This window comes from Mugil cephalus, chromosome 1, assembly GCF_022458985.1.
Source record: "Mugil cephalus isolate CIBA_MC_2020 chromosome 1, CIBA_Mcephalus_1.1, whole genome shotgun sequence".
Taxonomy (NCBI): domain Eukaryota; kingdom Metazoa; phylum Chordata; class Actinopteri; order Mugiliformes; family Mugilidae; genus Mugil; species Mugil cephalus.
In genome coordinates this window covers 33,389,597-33,414,176 of record NC_061770.1, presented here as the reverse complement: position 1 = coordinate 33,414,176, position 24,580 = coordinate 33,389,597, and the positions used below count along the sequence as shown (strand labels likewise).

The 24,580-nt window shown below is 43.2% G+C and overlaps 1 protein-coding gene across 7 annotated transcripts in view; it reads right to left on the bottom strand.

Annotated features, from left to right (window-relative positions):
• The window catches only part of sorcs2 (sortilin-related VPS10 domain containing receptor 2), a 308,443-nt gene that overhangs the window by 157,296 nt on the left and 126,567 nt on the right, over window positions 1-24,580 (bottom strand). For all 7 annotated transcript variants that reach the window (XM_047592596.1, XM_047592588.1, XM_047592604.1 and 4 more), the window contains exon 3: window positions 8,219-8,318. In XM_047592596.1, coding sequence (XP_047448552.1) covers window positions 8,219-8,318 — 100 coding nt within the window. The remainder of the gene's footprint in view (window positions 1-8,218; window positions 8,319-24,580) is intronic.

Here is a 24,580-nt window from a genome sequence, read left to right as displayed (position 1 = left end):
CGTTTCCATGTGACGGCGGCGTGGGCGGACCAAACGTCTGCGGTGGAATCCAAAGTCGATAACCCTCCGGCGAGCGTTAGCGCTAGCTTCTGTAGGCTAACCTTGCCTCCGACTGTCCACGGTTCACGGTTGCGCCATGTGCTTATCAGGCCATGTGCAGGTCTCAGATCAGCGTTTGGGCAGAGAATAAAGGAAAGGCTGCTACTGTTCCGTATATGTAGATGACATGGCTGCAGGGACAGAGTGAAGAAGAGAAAGCAGCGGGGTAATGGGCGGTATTCATGTAGCTACGCTGTGGTTAGACCAGTGCAGCTTTCCGCCCTGGAGCACATGCTATTCCATGTCAAGCTGTGCCAAAGGGTCACTTTGCATGTCTTTTATTTCTGTTTCAAATAGAAAAGAAAAACCTACAATTTATTTTGATGCCTCACAGCCCAACTCTGCTCCACAGCAACATTAGTATGGGAGCCGCACACACACTGGAGACAAGCTTAACTTTGTATATCCAAGTCTTTTCACACACACAGTTTCTCAAAAATAAAAAAGGATGGACAAACACTTGGTTAAACCCTCCGAGACCGAGAGCAAAGTGCTCCATCAAAGTATGTCTGTAAACCTGCTAAATTATTGACCACTGATCACACAGAAAGGAGCCAGCATGGCCGCATCATAACTGTCATATTTTAGGAGTCAGCAGCTCTGAAATGGCCCTGAAATGGGGATAGAAGCCTGAATGGAAAGGGACTTCAAAATGGGAGTGGATTTAGAAAGGCGGGTTTGGAAAAAGAATAAATATCAGGTGTTGAAAAATTGAGGCATCGTTTTACAGGGTCACAAATCAAATCATTCGTTGAAACTGAACCTTGAATAATGGACGTTGGCAAGTATACCGTTGTATTGACTGGCTTCTTAAGGTGGTTTGTCTTCCAAAAATTCCATACCAAGCATTACTGTAAAAAGCAAGAAATCTAAGTTTGAAAGGAATCCAATGCCATAGACTCTTGGTAACTACACATTCTGGACATTACAATGAAACACCACATTGCAACCTCCTTGGTGCCACTAACAACTAAATCATAGTGATCATAGTGAACGACATATTGCAAACAAAAACTTTCTTTGTTCATGGCCTGTGTAATACAATTTCCACCACACTTCCTATGCAGTTCTTCAAATACAGCAGTCATGTGCTTTTCCAGAATCTGAAGATGACTCGACCAGCAGTTACAACATTTTGAAATATTCTGCAGTTCCCTCTGATTCCCTAGAAGATGTAGCCTTGGTGATTCAACGTCCCAACACAAATTTATCGCAAAATGAAACATTGCACAGGATATTACGTGAGAACAATAGACTACCCGAGTCCCAGTCCCTAGCCTCCCTTATATATTTCCAGGTATTTTGTCAGGGTTTTTAGCCATTTCTCTCCTTGTTTAATTCACATCTCAATTATTCTACTGGATGATTCTCAGGTTATTACAAATATCATTAAGCAACCTGTTAAAAAACTATTGTAAAACATAGCTGGCCTGTGTGCCATGTAAGGTAATTCCAGAAATTCTAATTTGCCTTCCTGATCGTACTTTTCTGTCATGTCAGAAAAAGACTTAAACACTTCAGCTAAGCACAAATTACTTCTCTGGTGCTGTTTTTGCTTTAATGTTGGACCAAGTTGTGTCAAAAATCTTAATTTCTGTACTCTTTAGGAGACTGTGACAGTATATACAGATCCATCTATCTGTATATACTGTATATGCACCCGACCCTAAGTCATATTAACTGTTGCTACAGTGTCAAAAGCTCCGTCCACCTTTGTTTTCATGATTCTAAGAAGAAAAACTGTTGCACATTTGTCTTGTCTTGCTGATCACGATCTTAGTAATTCATCAGTGGAGAACAAGCTCAATCACCATATTTTTGCCTTGTATGGAGACAGACATTTAATAAAATGAAACCCCTCAAGAACAGTAAGGCTTTGCAGAATCATCCAAGTCCTTCAGTTTTTTTGTTGTTGTTGTTGTTGTTGTTGTTGTTTTGTTTGTTTTTTCCAAAAGTAATTCTCTCGCACTCTGACTCATGCAACTCATACAAAACTGCTACTAGGACACAATTTATCCCAGCAACATAAACAGCAGGTGCAAACCTGAGTTATTAATTAGCATCTAGCTGATTTTAAAGTTCTTGTGAGTTCTACTCTAATTGCACTCATCCCACTATAATATTTCAAGTCATTTTTCCATAAACACAATTGCCTTTATCGCTGGTGAACTGCTTTTACCATCATTTTATTCACGATTAGTCCCCAGGCCCACTCCTCTATGAAAGCAGACAAAGAAGGCAAATTTTCCCTGAGAGAAAAATGCTCCATCTACTAATATATGCTCTATGTTGACAGCCAGAAAGAGATCGTAGGCGGTATTATTTCACAGACAGTTATTGCACCATCAGTCACGGGAAAGAATGGGGTAGTCTGTCTGAGATTACAGAAAATGTTCCTCATCATAGGAATATCATCTGAACATAATGTGTCCATATCTGAAGATCTTGCGTCTCCCTTTGAAGCTCTTTGAACTGCCAATCACTGAAGTGCTGATGGTAAATCTATAGTATCACTCAGTCTATTACTCTTTTTCTCATTTTTCTTTTCTTAAAAAAAAAAGTCTTTTCATTGCATGTCTGCGTTTACTCATTTCGCTATCTTTTTTTCCTGTCCGCTTTGTTCTTTTTGGGGTCTTTGTTCTTTTCTTGCTTTCTTCTTCTTCAGTCACAGTAGACGACTGAAAGCATTCTCAAAATCTACCGTCAATTTGTTTTTGCCTCACTGTTGTGGCTGCTGCAGATTTTATCCATTGGATCAAGTTACAGGCTAATCTGTGAGTGTAGTTTATCAACGAAGGTGTCATTAGTAGTTGCTGTAGAGATAAACATTCCATTGCAGTAAAACCTAAATTATAAATATGAATGCACGGTTCTTGGGCAAAACAGAAAGAAACTTTCCAACAAGTGTTACTACTGGGAAAACTATCCAAGGTGTGGACTTTATACTGACTAATGCAGGTTTGAAAACCACAATACACACAAACACATATAAGAAATGTATCTATTTAACGAACAATGTCTGTTTGAAAAATTCTGAATAAAACAGTCTTTGCACTCGTCAGTTTGGCTCATTCATAGACAGTATAGCAGCGGTCTCCAAACGTTTTTCAGGGTGGGCCACATCAACTGTCCTTTCTGTGATGGGGGGCTGGGGTCAGAAAATTCTATGGGCCAAGCACTGTGAACTCTTTTGCCAGTCTGGTTAATTTTGTTTCCACTTCCCACTTCACATTGAACTTTCAAATTTCGTCAAAGACGAGTTGTTTGTACTGCCTCAGTCAGCCTTTCCTCTATGCATCTTTCTTTATTGATCCAAAACAATGGAGATGGAGAAGCTGCCGCAAACTCTAGAGCAGAAATACGTCACTACCAAGCTCTTGAGGTGAGTAGCTGCATTTCTGGGCAGGTGCACATAATGCTACAGCGTTAGGGTCTACGTATGGTCTGGGCCGTTGCCGCAGCTATGGCGTCAAATTGATCTAGAAGCCCAAACCGCCTATTATTCTAAAGTCTCTCTTCCCAAAACTTGAGAACTTGAGACTGAGAAAGATTTGCAGCATTTACATGAGGGCACCAAAAGAGCGAGTTAAAGTGGAAGGAGATGCCTTGAGCTGGTTTGTCATGTCTTTATGCATAAAGTGAGGGGGTCAAAATGAAAGATAAAGACTAGTTTAAACTCCGCCATCACTTGACTCTTCGCCCGAAGCAATATCTCTTTGGTTTCGTCAGTCCTGTGCTCACTTATGATGTGAATATTGTGATATATCATATTTTAAATTGGTAAACCCTTCTGGCTGGGAAGTTAATCCTACTGGATCCAGACTTAGTGTTATACTACAGGATAAAAAGTGTCGATGCAATTATAATAATAAAATAAAAGTGCAATGTCATGCCTTCTTTCTTTTGGCGGATCGGGATGTGATCATATAAAGTGGGAGGTTTGAATATTAATGTCCTAGTCTCAGCTTGGATTCCTGACCTGAGTTGACTCGTATTTTATTTCACACTTAAAGACATCATTAAATATCTTTCCAGAGAGCAGAAATGGTGTAGCACTCAAAAAGGGCTGCGCAGGGATGACCAGCCCGGCCTAGAGCGGTGCCTTCCTCCAGCAGTGTCCATTTAAAACAGTCCATTATAATAGAGCCAAATATACTTTGCTGTTCATCAAAATCAAATTTTAGTCCTGACAACAGGCAAGAAATCACTGGAGCTGCTCCCCCAAAGAGACGCCACGCTGAATAGTGACCGTAGACGTAATTGAGGACACCAGCTCAGAAGGTGGTTTGTCTTCGGTGGCCTCTGACTTTGACAGGATTCCCAAGGTGATGCTTTTTTTTGCTTTGCTGAGATGGCGACACTAAGGCTGTTTATAAACCCATAGATGAGTGTTGTTGCAGAGTCTACATAGCTGTTTTCAGAGCGTACGTCTTTTTAAAAACATGCTCAATCATCAGGAGGCATGGCATTTCAATCGGGATCAGATTTGGATAAGCCGTTAATGGACCACGAAATCAACTACGGAATACGCCGGAGTCAACTAGAGTTGTTTTAATTTGCTGAGAGACTTTGAATGCACGAGGTATTTTGACTCTTCTGCACTCCCTCATCATTTGCTGGGTGTTTTGGAGCCCCTTTGATATGTAGGGACAACGATGCAGAATCATCACAGAAAACATCCATCTAAATTTGCAAAGATTTCGCTTTAGAGCTCTTTCGTTTCATCTGCGGCAAATGGTGCATTTCTAATATTTGTTGAGCTCTTTATTGGTTGCAGACTGTAAATGAAAAATTATATGAACAATGTTTAGTTTCTGCTCAGACTATGAACTAACATTTCTGGTTTGGCAACAGACCGGAGGAAACGCTGTTGAGGGAGCCCTGCTATCATCAGTACTACAAGAGAAGTGCTAATGATCACTATATTACCACAGTTTTCAGTAGTGTTGATGCACTGAGCAGCCATCTTGGATCTTGAGGTCACGTAAATGCACCTTTTGATTCTTGATGCACCCCCCAACAGACCTGTCAGATAAGCCCGGGTACTCTTTCTCAACACCTGCCTGTTCCCATCTTCAAAATACTAACATACGCCAATTAGCATAAAACCATAACATTAAAACTACTGTTCTGCTGGGAAGCTTTTGGACCTGACATTCGTGCAGATGCTACCACCCACCCAGACCAGATAAGATCACCCATCCCCACCCAGGTTGCAGCCTTTTTTTACCTGGCCCCCAAATTTCCTATATCCCAAACTGATCAAGTATGGGGTCTAGCGGGATGGTCCACAGAGGTCCCTCCCCTCAACCCATTTATGCAAATTTCTCAGAGTAGGAGCATGACAAGTGCACGAAACAGGGCCCGCTGTTGTCTCCAAGATGGCTGGCAAAGATCCAAAGGATAAGTAGCAAAAGGAACTGATGCTTCAAACTCACTATTAGCATACACTTGAACCTTCATTTATATCCCGCCACGGAGCGCTAAACAACAAGAAAATGGCCTTGTGCAAGCACTCGCTCAGCTGATGCGCCCTGGAGACGAATGTTATAGAAAATTACATGCGGGGGCTTCCAGACTCAAAGTTTATTTACGTGTCTATTTTTGTTGAAATGTGTCAAGGGTCCTTGGGAGACCTCTCCTGCCAAGGGCTTTGAGTGGGCCTTTAATGGAGCCCTCGTTGAAGCACTGAAGACTCCTTCTGAAGCCTCTCCTCTCTCTCTAATTGCCTCAAGTCCTATTGATTACCTGAGGCCCCTCGCACCTTTCCCATGTGATCCCTTCGCGCTGCGTGTAATCCCTGCACAGAGCTTACAGACCCTCTTGTCTGCTGTTTTCTGATGTGATTAGCAGTATCGATCAAAGTGCTCTCATATAGGTGTGCGTTTGCGTGTGTGATCTCTGGCAATTTGGATGTTAAAAAGACGTAATAATGTGTCCTTTCAAAGTCCACGTGCGTCTGCTGACACCCAGCCTCCATCCACTGCCTTCCACTCGACACTTTCTCATGCAACAATAGCAGACGTACACCCACACGCGCTCTGATTCCGGCAAGCGGCGCTGAACCTTCCCATCACTCACCTCCTGCCAGGCCTGGAGGTGTGTTTAAGCAGCAGCTTGATCCTCGGAACATATTACCAGACATCCTACTGTCACAACACACACTCTCAGCGCCAGTCACTCTCTTTCCCCCCTCGTCTCGTTCTGTCCCTAAGGGAAATGAAGATGACTCCATTCCCATGCAATTAAATGCTCCCATGCTGCCTGGCTCTCCGCTGTTCACTGTGTGTGCGTGTGATGGCAGATCCGGTGCAGACAGCAGGAGTACGGACTAGAGCAAGAAGTGAGTAAAGTGACTGCATCTAATCTTCCTCCATCTCCCCGATCGATCGGAGGAGCCCTGGACACAGGCGATAACGGCCGCCAATCAGACCGGCCTCCTCAGAAGGCAGTCCAGTTGTAACTCGGCTCCGGTCACCTTAACTCTACCTCTTGGCTCTCACTTCAGCTTATCTGCTGCCCGCGTTTTGAAAATTTGCTGGAGTTCTGAAGCTGCCTGTGGATTGAATAACTGTGAGGTGTGTAGGGAAGGGCGCAAGTGGTCGAAGGATGTTGGATGAGGAATACCAACCCTCTGTTGTAGGGTGTATATGATATGGATATCCCGTCAATTTTTCTTTTTGCCTAGGATTCCTTGTCAGTCATTCATTTTCATTAATCCTGCAGCGTACGCCGATGAGGCATAACCTTATGACCACCTGCCTAAGATTGTGCAGGTTTCCCTTGGGCCTCCAAAAACGTTGAAGAAGATATGAAGATATGTCTGTGAAGGTTCAGTCATCCAGGTCATGGGTATACCCAAAAGTTCGTTTAAGGACCTACTTACCCTAACTCCAACCCTACGGATAAGTGCCGAAACATCTTCAAGAAACTCTACGAGTCCAGTTTTTGGATCATGAGTTTGGAATCGAGAGAATTCGGAGGCTAGGTCAACACCTTCATGTTATTCCTACATCGTTTGTGTGTGTGTGCCTGTGTCAGGCTGCATCCTGCTGGGGATGGCTGCTGCCATCAAAGAATGTCATTGCTATGGGGTGGGGGTGTCTGGTCTGGTCTAGGTGGGTGGTACATGTCTGAGTAACATCCACATCAATGAATACCAGGGCCAAAAGTCTCCCAGCAGAACAGTGAATTGTTACAAGATGGTCAATGTTATTTATGTCTCCTGACAGTGGTCATAATGTTATGCCTCATCTGTATACGCCTTGTGTGACTCTGAAGACGTTCAGGCTAAACTGTAATCATAATCTTTCCCATATCTGGTGCCGTCCACCAATTTTAGACCTGAGGTTCAGTTTGAAACAGTTCTGGAGCGTCTGGAGGAGTTTTCTCAATCTTGAGGAAAATAACCAGTGGAGTCACTTGGGATTCAGCTTTAGACTACCGACTTATTTAACAGAGAGCCAGCATTACAAACTTGAGACATGGGGCTTCATTAGATGTGAAACTTTATCAGAAAGACAGAGGATAATAAAAGAATGATGCTTTAGGGGAATTTAAGGAATCAGATCCTGGGGCTGTGACTCATATGAGTGCATAAAAGCGAAAATGTCTCCACCTCTGCTGCTAAATGTTTTAAACCACTTTTCTAAGTCTGTCTGGGGCAAGTCTCCCAAGTTCAGTAACCTTAGCAACCACAACTTTTCTCTGACTCTGGCAAATTAAATTAAAAGATGTCTTACTTTACACAAAAGTCCTGCTCACAATGTTGTATTTCTATACTACACCTTAGAGGTGGTAGTTTTGTGTGTAAAGGTTGTTCGTTTGGCAAACTGACCCTTTATGTCCGTACAATATGGCACTATACTATGACTGCACAATTGCTGTGATTCACTTTGAATGTAAGAGTTGTAGTCTTTCATTTAACCCAGTTGTATTCTGAGACCGCCCAGCATGTTCTTGCCAGCGCAGGTATCTGTTTAAACCTCACTCTCAACGACTTTCAATGAGCCAAGCTGTTAAGTTTCTGCAAAAACCAGCAATGCTAAGGAAACAAAATCTGCAGTCCTTTTCAGCTCACGGCCTAACGTATCAAAACAGAATGAAAGTATCCTCCTGCCTTTTTCTTGTTGGTTGGGCAGATGTAGAAACTCGTCACCACAATGGTTGTCCCTGGCATCAGATTGAGCTTGGTGTACGTCGTTCCGTAGTCAGTCGACCTGAAAATGGGCAGAAAAAAAGCACGTAGCGGTTAGTCTGGAAACTTTTAAGAGCATTTGGGTGACAGTTTTCCTTTTGCAATGATCTCACAACATCAACAGCAAAGAACAGGACATCCCACATGTGCAATATGTTGATAGCGTATTAGATTTTATATTTTCTCAGTTCCATTTCACCACAATCTCCTTTTTCCTGCATATTGAAACAAGCGCGGCTCCATAAAAAAGCTATGTGTTGACAGAAGGAGATTAAATCTGCAAAAAGTCTGGGAACGAGCGACCTGCTTATTCTCTCAACCTGCCCTGAAGGCATTATATCAGCTCTTTCTGTTTGTCGCATTACCACTTTGCGGTCTGTGGCCTGAGCCCGGCGACAAATCAGAAATGGCCGGACAGCCTGTCATTGCCGCGACGATGCAAACACAGCCCCGGGGGCCAGCAATGAGGTACTGACAAATCCACAGATCTGGCTTTAAGCTTTAAGAGCAGGTATAGGGCACCGTGTGGGTCGTAGATTGATGGCTAGCTGCTGGATTGTTTCTCCAGGCTGGCTCCGGCACACCCACAGAGCTGAGTGACGGTGATTATTTATGACAGGTTGTGAGAAACTGCTCAGGTTTCGGCACAGCGAGGCTGAAATGAGGTGACCGCTTATGTATAATTAATGTCTCAAATTCCAGTCGGGAATAAACAAAAGAAAGGCTAATGTGGGAAACATTCCCCTCAACCGAAGTAGATTAGATTAAATAAAAGTGAATAAAGAAACCAAATGTTACAGTTCCCGTATTTGCATTGTTTAGTGTGTAGTTCCTGGAACTGCAAAAAGCAGTGCAGAAGAGGAGATGCTACAGCATTTAGCGAGAGGGTGAGGGTTCAACAAGAGGGAGTCTAGAAGGAGAGGTCTTGATGAAAGAGAATGATGAGCTGGCACGTCAGTCTGGTTAAGGATCAGAGGATTTACTCCCTTGCGCTGTGGGACGCCGAGGATTGACAGAAACGCACACTCTCACACACGATGAGACGCGTACACACACTCGAAGCCCCTGCCAAGCCATTCAGCAATCAACTCTCCCAGAGCGCTCCCGATACAGCTGGAGAAAATGGAGCGGCGTAGCAGGCGTGAGCTACTTCTCCGCGGTGAGCTGGCAAGTGTTTTCATCTTCCTCGACCGGGCTGCGTGCAGTGTTTAACCCCGGGATCGCTCGGAGGACACACGCGGATCTCGCGCTGATGGCCGCGTTAGCAGCCCGGAGCCCCGCGCTTATCTCGGAAACCCCACTTGCGGATGGTGTGAGGGCCTGCGCAGAGGTCCGCCCAGAGGATGGATCATCCGGGCTTAAGAGCAAGAAATCACTCTGAGCAGTCAGATTCGGCGGTAATGAGTGAGGAGGGTGGTAATAAACAGCTTGTGAGACGGCGCTGGCTGCTGTGCAAACTCACCGAGACACTTTAAATGGCTAAATGACAGATTTTGTAAACGTCGGACAATATATCAACGTTTTCATATTTCATTTTGGCAGTTATTTGATTCAGTCTGTGCCTGTAAAAGCATCTAAATCAACTTACAAGGACTTGTTTTCAGAGGCTGAAACGCCAATATGTGATACATGGCCGCTATCTTTTTAAGCTTTTTTCAATTCTTTTTCACATAATGTCCATACTGTCTTGGTCTTAATGATATGTGTGATAGAAAATCCTTTTTCAACAATCTGAAATCCAAAAATTGGAAATTTATTGGCCCATATGTGCTTAGAATTAGAAAGAAAATGCTACTAACACCTGGTAGTCATCCATCCATTGTAAGAATTAAAGTATCTATTAGTGCGCCTTGCTCGGCCGATTGCAGTATAAAAGATTAAATAATTTCACTTTCATGCGAGGCAGCAGAATGCATCAACCCTGTTTCCGTACATGGCATTACTTAAAACAAAGCAGGGGTAATCTCTGTTTAACACAGACGCCTCCAAAGCCTTGTCACTATTACATATTTATAGTCCTCTTTTAGCACGGGTGTAATGAGAGACTTTGATGCTGAGGCGGGCCATCTGCCCAGAAACACAGCTCATCATCATCTGGACCTTGACTTTACCTTGCATCCTATCTTTTATGCCCTTCCCGCATAAGAGCCTCTTACAACCGAGGCTGCATCTGTCTGGTGTTAAAAATCACAAGGTGTCGTGTAGGTCTTTACCAAATAGAAACGCCTAAAAATTCTAATGGGTGGTAATGAATTTTAACTGGTGTTAAAATGTGCAGGCCTAGGTGAAGCATGCCCAGCCTTAACAACATGCTGCATGTGTACTGATCAGGCATAACATTATGACCACTGACGGAGAAGTCGATAACACTGACAAACGTTTGCAGGTCAGTGTTCTGCTGAGAATTTTTTTGGACCTGGCATCATGTAGATGTTAGTTAAACATGTAGCACCCATTTAGATGAGATCGGGCAGCCCCACCCCCACAGCAATGACACAAAAACGCTTTGGAAACAGCACAAGGTGTTGACCTGGCTCCAAATTCACTAGATCCCAAACTGATCAAGTACCCATAGGGCCCAAAGACGTATCTTCTTGATTAGCTTTAGCCGCAACAATAGCTTTGTTCGGTTAAGCGAGATATTAATGATCAAATTCAAATACCAGACTTTCCTCATTGTGGTAAGAACAAGAAGAAGTTCGGAAACAGTCATGCTGAAAAGAAATGCCTTAAAATGGATATTCTGATGACCCATCCATCTACCTCGACCTCCTCCCTATTCATACTGTCGTTCCTCCATTCATTCTGACACAGTTCTCCCTGTCATAATTGATATAGCCATCTAGTGGTAGTAGTAATATGACAATGTGGTAATTATGCCAAAGTGAAATATAATAAGCAGTTTTCACGAACAGCTTGGGGGCCGATTTTAATGAAAGGGACACCCTCAAGTCTCTTGTGGATGTAGACGTAATTCCAAATTAACTGTAATTCTTAAATTTACATGACCACTTAATAAATTGGTACAATCATTACCGATTAGAACAACTGGTGTATTTCTTTTTCTTCCACAAAAAAAAAAAAAAAAGGCAGGGTGGTATAATTTATTAGTCCAATGATGTTGTGGCTATTCAAACATGGAAAAGGGCAGCTGGAAAATAAAATGGATGCAAAAAGGACAGCTTCGGGGGTCAACAGACAGACGCTGCACCGCTGATGAGGCTAATGTGGAGGTTGGCTGGAGGTTCCTGTGGAACGTCAGCAGCCCGGTGCCTTATACACTGCGACAGTAATGATGCAGAGTTAATAGGAAAGCTCATTTTGTTCTGCCTGCCATCAAGACCTCTGGATTAATACAGTGGTAGGGAGCTATTGTAGATTAATGAGAAATAATTACTTTGGAACCGAGTGGGAAGCAGATGAGAGGGGGATGTGGAGAACCACGGGGAGGAGAGGAAGGGGAAGGCGAGTGACTAAAACTCAATCTATGGCAAAATTACCACTGCCAATGCCAACTCATTCTTTACAAAATATCTATCTCCTTCGAACAAATTTTATTCTGGTACACCAAGGCTTAAATAAGCCACCACAGACATATGCCTTTTGGTGGAAACCAATCAGCCGAAATAATCACAGTGGAAGGCCTTAAACAATTCTAATACTGAGGTACAGACAGAAAAAAAAGGGGGTGGTAGGGGAGGAGATGTGCCCGCGGAATCGTCTGTGAGAATGGATGTGACAGAGACAGACACTCTGGGTGAAATTGTATTTCCTTGATGTGCCTGAGAAAACAGAGAAATGTGGAAGCACTTTAGGGTGGCGACAGGTGCTGATTCAGATTTAATGTCCTAATATGTCAAGGTTGCTCCCAGTGCCTGACATCCCTGGGAAGAAAAAACCAAGAGTGTCAAGCAAAATGTGTGATGAACCAGACTACCAAGGACGTGTGAGGAGGAGGAGGAGGAGGAGGAGGAGGAGGAGGAGGAGGAGAAGAAGGAGGAGGAGACGGAAAATGGATATGTGAAAAACTTTGTGAAAAATCCGGGCAAAGATCTTCAACGTGTTAACAAGAGAGGTGTCGGGGCTTAGACATGGCATGTATCCTTCGCCCAAAAAAAATCTGCTGCTGAGCTAATAAATAGGTTTCAAATGGAGCTAATCGTAGAGCGGAGCTGAAGGGGGGCATGTTAAAGACAACCAGTGGACATGCACGGAAGCCGGATGTGTCTCGATATGCTGGTCAAGGTTTGATTTCTGGAGCCAAAAGCTGAATCAGACAGATGCTGTCAGTCTGAGTCAGGCCTGGACGGCCAGACTGCCAGACTGTGAGGCTCATCACCGATTGGCTGACATACAGCTTTTTCCAGGGAGCCCGACTACAGTAACAACTGGCAGGCGGTTGGGAAGGAGGCCAGCGTCCCCTGACAAGAGAGAGGGTTGAGCTGTATCTGCCTGAGAGGACTGTGACAGAGCTTTCCATCATCCACGCAAAGTAATGCACTGCCACAGAAGCACAAAGTTGAAAAAAAATCAGCAATGCATTCCAACGCCGCCGCTCCGCTGACAACAGTGATGAAGCATGGGGTGAATTTGTTTCCTTGCCAGGATATCACTCACTCGGGCTATTAGCTGCATCCCAAAAGAATTCGTGCCAAATTTCGTCCGGAGCAGGTTAAAGCGTGGGCCGTGAGCGATCATAACGATCTAAGCTTTCCCATCTTTCTTTTTGAAAGAGCGGGGAATTAGCAGGAGGTGGGAGCTTTTGATTTATCGCGTCAAAGTTAATTGCCATGACTAGTGTCAAAAAATACTGCTGAGAGGGCGAGTCACCATTACTGTTAAAGCTGATTTACAGTGGTTAAAAGTAAGGCGTCGTAAATAACGGCGGACAGATTGAGCTTTCAACAAGTGCGATCGCTTTTTATGCTTCCCGGGGGATAAAAGTGAAAAATATTGTTTCGTGACACAGCACTGCGACACTGAGACAATAAAACTACCACAGTAAAAAAAGGAAGGGGAGTCGCTTCCATCTGCTCACACACATGGACAGATGAGTAGTGCGGACCTCTATGTGGCTACTTAAAAAATGACCACTGTGCTTGACTGCAGCTGTTTTTAAACAGACCAAGGCACACCTCAGTGTCATCTATCTGTTTATTCCCCTTTCTTTTCACACCGGTGGAATGGTTATGGATGATAAATCTTGGGGAGTCTCAGGTGCACTCTGGACAAAGGCTTTATGGCCATCTGCTATGGCCTGATTGTGTCAAACCCTGGGTTTATTGACTACAGGATGGACTGTGGAGTTGATATATACTGCAGCACATCTTCTGCAGAAGTTGAAACGGAGCTGTGAGGCAACTTAAAAAAGCAAACAAACAAACAAACAAAAACATTGTGCATCCTCTCAAGACATTTGCGGCTCCGTGGTGGTCTAGCTGTGACGGTAAGACATCAGAAATTTAACACTCAACCTGTTAGTGTGAATGGCAACAGCGCAGAGCAAAGTGCGAATCTGTGTTCACTGGGAAAGCAAAAAAGACAACTGGTCTCGGGATGACAGCAGCGGAGGTGTCAAGCATGCCCATCAGACATCATGAAATGGCAAACAAGTTGGAGACTATTCCATCTGTCATTGGGTAAGAGGGAGGGTACACCCCTGGACACACAAAGACACAAAATACAAAAGAGACAAATAGTCATTCACACTCAAATGCACACCTATGGCCAATTTATAATCCCCAACGATGTAGTCGTTAGCACTGATGCATCCCAACAAGAAGGCTCTGGGTTTGAACCTACTGGATGTCTGGGACCTTTCTGTGCAGTGTTTACGTGTTCTCCCTGTGGGTTTTCACTGGGTACTCTGGCTTCTTTCCACAGTCCAAACACATGATTGTTGGGTTAATAACTGTTGAACTGCTTTTAGAAACGAGACGCAGCTGTCTAATAATCCATCCATACATCCAGTCTCTTCCACTCTTCCAGGTCTGGGTCAGGGCGGCGGAAGTAATCATTTCACCATTTTTTGATAATGTCCCAGGTTTCATTCAGGAGGACCGAACCAGGTTAAAACAGGTTACTTTGAAGAACTGATTTTGACAAGACAAGACAGTTTACATGATTTGTCAAACCAGCTAAAGCCAACTGAACGCATCAAACTCTCATATAAACTCTACACTGCGACGGGCATTGCACAGGCACTCGTGATCCTGCCATACCCCGATGAATCTCTCCTCTTTATCAGTAGTCCAGGTTCGCTTTGTTGCCACTGCCCCGCATTGTTTTGATATCCATGCCACTTCCTGTCGTCTTCTGATGCTATATCCAGTACCGTACCTTGAGTTACCCATGTTTGCAGTTTGGTTGGTGCAGTTCACATGACCCGACTGTGTCCAAATTGGGCTCAAAAAATTAAAACAAGTTTGATTCTCTTTGATTGGGTTTGGGTCTGGTCCCCTCAAACAGATTTTGCAAAGAAATGTTCGTAGTGTGTCCTCAGCATAAGTTGTGATTCTACCCTTTGCAAGGCTAGACACCACAATGTGTTGCTGAAAGTATGTACTCTTCAGCATTCTCCTCCTTTTCCTCTCACATGCCTCACTTCTGCAAAAGCCATATATCACACATTAGATTTTAAGTTCTGCGTCTGTACTTGGTGTGACTTTATCAAAATGCCATACGGACTGAAGAAAGATAATGCATTGTATTGCAATTTACTGTAAAGAGTAGGTGTAGATGCTTGTAGAGGCAGAACTGATCAGAGCTGACAGTCACGCACGCCGCTACGTGAAGGATCCATTCCACAACTGCTCCGCTCAAATCGCTCCCACTGTATGATGAGAGTCATTTAGGTAATTTGCATTAGAATCGCAATACGTGGCAGAAGGAGTTGCTAAGATGTGGGCTAGGTTTCTGTTGAGCTTAGTCACTGATGCCTAAGCAGCAATTGGCAAATTGCATCTGGAAGTGCCTCCTACACTGGAAGTAGTCTGAGCAGGCAGTTAGCCAGGATACAGTGATTCATGCTCGGTAAGGGCACTTCACAGCAGCGGATAGTCTCTTGAAGTGCACAAAACCACTGGAGCATAGTTATCGGGAGCCGAGTGCTGCTGCCATACGAAAAGCTGCTTATGGGAGTCGACGGACGGGCCCGCTTGCATCAATTTTTCCTGTTTGTACAGACAAAATGACACATTAAAGCAAATACACAGCCGCCAGAAAGCAGGCGGTGCGTAGCTTGTCCCAGAGGCCTGACCTCTTCCATCTTGGCCTCGTCATGTCAGCTGAGACGACAGTTAGTTTAAATCCTTCTGACAAGAATAGCTGAATAAAGGAATGATAAAAAGATGTACAGAGGTTGCCGTGGCCTGCAGGTCTTCTTCAGTGGACCACCACCCGGCTGCCTCTTATCAACAAAGGCTTTGATAGCAGTAGAAGGCATTCAGTCACAGCTCTGTCTCATGTACTCCAACGTCATCCCTCCACGCTAGTGTCCGTCCTAGAAATACTGTTTCATAAAGTACTTTCTCTTTAAGGCTCAAACTTAATATCCTGTCTTTTTAATCTGTTGCTAATTTGAGATCAAAGCCAAAGGAATATCTTCATTTAGCACATGCAGGCCCTTTCCCTTAAGGAAGGCGCAAAAATTATATATATATCAAAAAAGAAATATGTAAGTCTATGAAAGATCATGTATTGCCAGGAGAAATAACCACACTCCCTGATCACATCAACAAAACTCCCAGTGAGCACAATTAGCAAACTTTAAGACTCCAATGAGTAATAACGGTAATTCAGTTCTCTTGCACACGTCTATGATACCTGAATTTATATATATCAGGTATAGTCTAATTATGTTCTTATGCAACCTCCACATATGAGGAAGCAATATCATAGATGTCGAACATACTGTAGGGAGTAAACCAAGGTAAACACCGGGCTCGGTGGTGGTAACTTTAGCCACAAGTAATGTCTAATATGACCAACCATAGATGTTTTTATTGTAGGTAACCAATTGAATACAATCCATAGTACTTTGGTGATTTAGCACCCCTTCTTGACCTGGGGTATATCTGTTGGACAATATGTCAAATATATCTAGTTTGCACACATATGCAAAAAAATTCTGTTGTATTTACTGTATTTATTTTGGGAAATAAATGAAGGATTTTCTTATCTCAGTTTTAGTATGCTTTGTTGACCCATCCATCTACCACACCCTCCTCCCCACTGGGACTTTGTCACCTCTGATCCTCCCGTCCCGGTCACCGCTTGCCGAAAGAACTTAGGAGGGACAGAAATGCACAAGAAGGAGATTGAAGTTTGGAGCCAAAAGTGGCTGGTGGGAGATGATTCAAAGCTGCTCGGGAACTTAGCCACAGATCTAGGACATCCGCTGCAGAGCAAAATTGGCAAAATGAAAACTGTGACAAGACTAAGTTGCTGTAACCCTTATTTCTTGGTTGGTAGCACTCTCAAGATTCTCCGTGTGTGGGCTGTGGGTGACAAGCGAGTTACAGTTTCTATTTAAGCAGTCCTCTTTTATCAACACCAGCACGACAGGAGAGCGAACGTGCTACTTTATTGCTTTTTCAGAGGCATGCAAACAGGGAGTGTGTCACAGCCCTATGTTTCCCACTGTAAACAGGCAGGTAGGAACCAAAACTACTCTTGGAGAACTATCAAATCTGTTCTTTCTCCTCTCAACCCAAGGTTACATCATAAAGATTCATGTAATCAGGAGAAATGTAAGGCACAAAAGGAAATCAGAGAAAGTAATTTATAGTGCAGTAGTCCAGTAACCTTAGATACAAGGCTTTTAGAGATGCACATTCCTGGCTCCGTCTCTCATTCGGACTCTTTTGTATTAGAATGATGTGAACTCCATGTTGGATCTAATCCATTTCAGAAACTGATGATTACATGTTGGTGGTTCGGGGTTACATGGACACTTGCATGACTTTATATTTAATTTTTGCGTTCACAGGTAGCTTCAGACAGACTTCTTGTCTGATTGAACTGTCATGAACATGTAAATCCTACAAATTAATTTAAGCATGTACATGGTTAGAAAGGAGGGTTTACTTCAGTAGCCGTCTTGCTTTTTGGACCTTTAATCCCTCAGCGTCCTATTTAAATGATGAGAAAATTGAGCCTAGATATCTGGCTATAAAGTATAAACCCACAAACCAAAATGTAATAAGTCCACTCATCTCTACCCGTGTCCCTTAGTTTCTCCTGACTGAGATTAAACACACATTTACGGGCCTCCCCTCATTCTTCCTGCTCCCGTGTGGCTAAACTCTGACTGAACCACTTCTACCATCTGGTTTTGACTCACGGCCCTGAAGGCACCGCAAAACAACCCCCCCACCCTCCCGAAATCCCCTCACCCCACCACCGCCGCCGCCGCCTCCACTCATCCGCTTCTTCTCTGAAGCACCCACGCTGCACACTTTGCACCCATGTCCCAGAGGAGTAGAAGGAGGACGTGCAGCAAATGGGGACATTTATCTAGATGACATCCCCATCAGTGCTCTGGGGGACATGCCCCCTGAACACCAGCATTGATGTGCTGGTGCGCATCTGCGAGGATCTGTGAGGTTAGTCCTCGGCCTTGTGTTTTATGTGTGAAGTCAAAGTGAGCAGACAAAGAAATAAATAAATAAATAAAAAAGAGCCAATCCTCGGACTGATCTTGGCTGTGATTCCTTAAACAGACGACAGAATTCACAGCCTCAGCGCGAGTGTGAAAGAGGAGAGAGCTTCTGCTGTCTCAATTGCTATTCCACAAATGATCAGGTCGCCCTCTTTGTTTTGCATCTATATGACCACTCTGAGACGCGACGGCACAACAGAGGACACACAAAAACAAGAGAACGCTCTCCAGCTTAATAGCTTTTCACTGGAAGTCTTTTTGCTCCTTTTCTCAAGCTTTTGGAAAATACTCATCAGTGTCACCACAAAAAGCCAATTACTGGCCTGATCTCTGTAATTACAGAGAGACAAAACGCTCATATGATAGAGGTATTACCCCACAAATCAGCAATTACATTGTTCTGGAGAAAAATTAAGATTTGACTGGTTTTGCTGTCTTCAGACTTAAAGTGATGGACGGAATGCTAAGTAATGGCAGGAACTGTACAACTCACATGTAGCTTCTTATAACTGATTAAATGAAATCCTCAAGTTTAAGTGTTAGTTTTGCCTGAAAGAATATGGGGTATTACAACTGGTTTGCATATCTGTTCCATCTATTAAAATATTTATTATTGAAATTAAATTGGAAATTACCTAACCCTAACCCTAACCCATTCATTATTGTTTTTGTTTTTTGTGTTTTTTACCAGTTGTGTTCACTGGATGAAAAATCTGTTTCATTTTATGCCAATATCTGACTTCATGCTTTATATTCATAGGCAAATTTTAGCATGTTAACATGCCAGGCATGGTAAAGTTACTTGCAAAACATCAGCATGTTATCATCACTGACGTCCACTTGGTATTTCCGCTCTAGTGTTTCCGGCTTCTCCATCTCCACAATTTTCAAATTGATTGTTTTGGATCAATAAAGATAGGAAACACTAAGGAAAGGTTAAGTGAGAAGGATTTGAGATACACATATTTGTAGCTTCAGTCACCATTGCTGAAAGTGAAGTAGAAAGTAGAAGAATCAAATCGTGAATTCATCATCGTTCATGTACCAACCAGTGTTCTGTATAGACCCCTTCACAGTTTGTAAACAGTGTGACGTATTGTGAGAGGGGGTGGGGCTTAGCTGGAGGCAAAACATCTCAAACTCCAGCCTGCAAACGTCAGTTAAAATATTTAAATGGACTGTTTTGGCATCGAAGGACAAGGCTAATGCATATTTTAGAGAATAGACTAATACACTCACTCCCTGAGACCATATTTTAAAAAGTTGACTCTGACTGATGGCACTATATTCACTGACCTCTACACTCTCCTATACTCACTGGATGGACAATTTGACCAAAGGAGGACACAGAGGGGATAAAGTCTGGTCTGTCTTTATCAAATGAAGTCTCTCCAACAAAGATATTGCAAAAAGTAAGTGAAACCACTGTGGAGGGTTACGCAGTAAATGAAACTTCAGCTTGGACACCCCTGAAACATACAACTAACATTATGTCAGCTAGCGGTTAGCATTAGCATTAACATGCAAAAAGAATCCCCCAAATAAGGATTAACTTAACGTAATTTCAGTCACAATTTAGTCTAGCCCATAATGTTATCCAGGCTGACACTGATGATACATGAACATATTAATCTTATCTGATTGCAGGTGTGTGCATTGTTGATTGTCTCACTCAAATCCTTTCTTTTAATCGGCAAAGTCGAACCAAAGTTGTCTACAACTGGCACTGGCTGGTATGTGATAAAAGTTGAAGTTAGTGTTTTTGTGATTTTTTGGGTTTAGCCCCCAAAACTACAGCAAGACGACATTTTCACAGTCTGTTTTGCCTCCAGCGCCACAGTGACGTAGGCCATGTAGGGGTCTTTATGAATACCATGTTCGGTTAGATCAAGCAGCTATGCTGCGTGACTGATTGCATTTGGACTGCGGCCACTCGGTATCGCAGATGATTTGTCGTTGTGTTCACACCAGCCAGAAAAAAAGAAAAAAAAACAGGGCTAAATACTCGCGATTTCGGAACAACATGTGATGTGAAAGCACCCTAAATATTTTTGGTTTTGGAGGCATATACAAAAGCAGAAATAAATCAATTAAAGCTTTAAAGAACATTCGTTTGTAGGACAGAGTTTGAGCTTGACTCCTTGATTAGATGATGAATAGTCTTACGAACACAGAGGCAGAATTTAATTAGAAACAAAAACTGGCTTGATTCTCCACTCATCACCTGATATCCCTCTAAGGGCCCTGACTTCAAAGACCAACAGGCTACTGCTCATTGGTAACTGAGGCTTCACGCTGGGAGCACGCTCTCCGAGTGCCTTGGGGCATTTCACAGTAGTCCACATAAAGGCTAACACCACTGGCTCGCTAGCAATGATCAAGGGCAAATATAAAACAATAGTACAAAGGATGTGGAAAAGGTGCCTTTGATATGCTGAGGGGTGATGCTGGGTGTGTAACTTATATAAATCTCCACGGCAGAGAGAAAAAAAATCACAGAACTATTTTTTTTTTTTTTTTTACTGGATTAGGAGAGTAGCTCATTTAAATAGAATTAATCATGTACAAGAAAGTCCTACTAGACAGAATGTGATTTTGCAGATTTAACTGACATCCACATCTCGCGTAGGTTTCCTTATCACCATTTTCAACGTTTTTGTTTTTTGACCTGTAACCTCAAAAAGGAGAAGCCCAACGAGATCGTCAGACGCCCCACATGCTCTAGGAGGGGCCAGAGGTGACGTCTCAGGGGACGGGGTCCCGTGCCAACGTCCGGCAGCCCAAAGACAAACCAATTTGTCTCAGTAACCGACTCTGACAGGCCCCCGAGTCTAATCAGCCACCACTGATTGCTGTTAGTTTGACTGTCGATATGCCCGGAGTTACAGATGTGTGGTAAAATCGGTGGTGTTAGTACCTTAACGTTACAGCCCTAAAAGAGTTGGGTAAAAAAAAAAAAAAAAAATGTAACTAAACCATCACTCTTGCAGCAATGAGTCAGATTTAATATGTGTGGTTTGATACCTGGGAAATGGGAATCATTAGATAAGGAAATCGTATTAATGATTCCCAGTATCCATTTGTTTTAGAAGTTATACACCTGTATTTAGCATAACATTAGTTATTTAGAAAACTCATATGGCCCCAAGATGTTGGGAAAGCAGGCGAAATCTGCGGTGCAGAACTTGCTGAGATGCTGATGTAGAAACTACTCATGAGCATGCATGACTTCAGATTTTTAAAGTCAACTAAAATGTGACGAAACGTGACTAGTTGCTGATGATTTACAATGCTTTGCAACAATGTAATCTATATTTTTGACCTGAATACATATGATGAGCTCATGTGATACACCCTGTATGGTGCAGTAATGCATAGCCTGTATAAGAACAGGCAGGTTCCTCAGATTCCTCAGGTAAAGGTATAAAACATACAGAACAGTGTGAAGATTTTAGGCAGGTGTGGAAAAAATGCTGTGAACTAAGAATGCTTTCAAAAATATGAATAATGATCGTTTATTTTTTATCAAATCACAAAAGGCAAAGTTAACGAACTAAATCCTCATCACATCAATATCTGGCCTTCAAACCAGCATCTATCCTCATAGGTACAAAGTCAGGGATTATGTAGGATCGTAGACGCAGTGGTCGGTCAAGGAAACTTCATCAAGCTTAGAAACTTCATCAAGCTTATTCCCTTTGAAATCAGAAGATGTCCAGCAGCTCAGAACTAACAGAAACCAGTGGGACCCAGGTTCACCATCTACTGTCTGGAGAAGTCTGGCCAGAAGTGGTCTTCATAGAAGAGTTGCAGCCAAAAATCCAAACCTCTGACATGTAAACAAGGCCAATAGACTCAACTATGCACAAAAACACGGGAACTGGGGTTGGAAAATGGCAGCAGGAGCTCTGGAGGTACAATAATGACTGTCTGCAGGCAACAGTGAAGCATGGGGGAGGTTCCTTGCTAGTTTGGGGCTGCATTTCTGCAAATGGAGATTTGGTTTAATGGTGTCATCAGCGCTGAGACATACAGGCAGATACTTATCCATCATCCAGTACCATCAGGGAGGAGGAGGATTGGCCCCAAGTTTAGTCTGCAGCAGGACAAAGACACATACAACCAAGTTCATAAATAACTATTTTAAGAGTAAAGAAGAGCTCTGATCTCAACATCATGGAGTGTGTTTGGGATTACAGAAGGATAGGAGACAGAAGGATTTGAGGAAGCCTAGTCCTGCAGAAGATCTGTGGTTAGTTCTGTAAGATGTTTGGAACAACCAACCAGTTGAGTTCCTTCAAAAACTGTGTGCAAGTACCTAGAAGAACTGATGCTGTCTGGAAGGCAAAGGGTGGTCACACTGGATATCGATTTGATTTAAATTTCTCTTCTGTTCAATCACTACATAATGTTAATTGATGAGAAAAGAGTATTATCACTTCCATTTTTAAAAGCAGGAGGATTTGGACCACTCCTCTGCCAGCGTCAGTGGATGTCGTCTAGATGCACTGCGGTCGTACTTTTGTTGTATTTCAGGAGTGACATGTCACGGTAGTATGGGCTTAATCTTCAGTGAACTGTTTTCCACACACTTGATGAACCACTGCTAGTTTGCTACAGTTACCCACGTCTTCTAGGAGGCGTCCATAGCCAGGGGACATGATGCTTAAAGTGACAAACTCTCAACTTCACAGTCGACCAGTCTGTACAGCACCAGGCAGAAACACGGCGGATGTACACATCCCTGACCAACACTTGGCCAAACAGTTACAGTTTTGTCACTTGCAAGCTGCGCGCCCATCGCTCACAAATGTCATACAACTGTTTTTGATTACATAGTTGTATATTCGAACACGACCACATCACAGCTGCCCTGATCTGTTTGATTTGTGCTCCGAGGTCATGTGAACAACAGAGGCAGCTACGGCATCAAAGTGTTGGAGGAAAAACACACAACATATCTTGTTTGCAGCTTCCAGTGGTTGGGGAAGCGACTCGCCAGCTCCGGAAATTAGACCTTCAAAGGATTGTGTGAATGCCCTATAGGTTTACAAACAATGCTTAATTCTGAATGAAAGAGGAGTCGATGGGAGGTGGTTGGGGCGATGGAAGGGTACAAAATATATATCTATACTTCACCAGGGGCCAGGTTTTCCAAATTTAGGCCAATAACAACCAAAACTTAAATTCTTAAAGTGTTTGTTGCTGCTGTTTGTAATGCTTCCACATTATGAGAACATATCATCTGGATGCTATTACATTTCCTTCAAAATACATTTCTTTGAACCTCAAGTCGAGTTGATAAATGGGGACATCATTGGTCCTCACTTGTACTTTCCATTCGCAGTGATATCTTGGTTCACCGGAACCTACAGTGGCGGCTGCCGGACACATTTCTGTGCGGATCTCTCTCCAGGGGGAAAAAAAATTATTAAATATATAAATGGTGCAAGAGCTACGCAGATGGTGGGTTCTGTAAGCGGGCTGATAAGGCAGGGAGAAGCATTCGGTTCCCCGCGGGGCAGAGTAAGCACACTGAACCGCCTTCACATCTCGTAATCATCTGTCACGCCCTAAGAGACACATCCACAGACCCTCACATATGCAGATCGAATGCAGCACGTTGCCTCAGCGAGCTGAAAAACCAGGTCATCCAGATATCTACCAATCGGTTTCATCTATGGTACCTGTTAGACTCATTTCAGGCTTCCATAAACATTCACCTCCACCTGATATCTGTAATAGAAGTCTGCAAAAGTAAGCCCATTTGAGATTACTAGGCCTCCCCATGAAGGGCATCCACCTCTTTATATATAAATAAAATCCAACTCAGATGGCTCTTAAACGTCTTGAATGAGTTTACGGGGCCACATAAAGGAATCCTAACTCACGGGGGTGATTTTTATTGCAGCCACGTGCCTTCAGCGGGAGCAGGTTGTGTGTGTTCTGAGTGGGCATCCGACTAACCCACACTATTAATATCTCCACCGAGCGCAGAGGTGCTGAAAGTAGAGGAGACGCCATTAAAACGCTGCTGGAAGGATTTGACCTGAAGAGAGAGCTGGGGCTCTGGTGATGGCAGGTGCCTAACAGCTGAAGAAAAATAATAATAATGATAATAAAAAGAACCCATTTCATGTATATGTGGAAAATGATGCCAGAGAAGCTCGCCAGTGAGGCCCAGGCTTAGCTTAGCCGCACATCAGGGGAATTTCATGTGGGAAGCGAGCGCAAAGTCTTATATCATTTATTTCATCCTGACGAACACAGTCCTGACGCAAGACTCTCCTCATTCTCTTCATGCAATAGTGACATTTCTGGGAATGTATTTCTGGTAACATTTTTTATTTTTTCAACCACATACATGTTTTAGATTCTCTTTACAAATGATGCAACTGATAGTGGATGACTGTGCCAAATATCCTCTCATATTCTGACTTTCTTTACGTATGGCCCCTACTGTACAGTTAAGGTTACTGCGGCTTCAAGAAACCAACTGTTAAATATTATTAAAATATGGTAAGGCAACAAGACGACATGCAAAACCATGGGCGACTTAAACAAGGGAAAGGAAAAGTCAGGAAAAGACATCCGTTACTGCTGATAAACCTTAATATTGACAC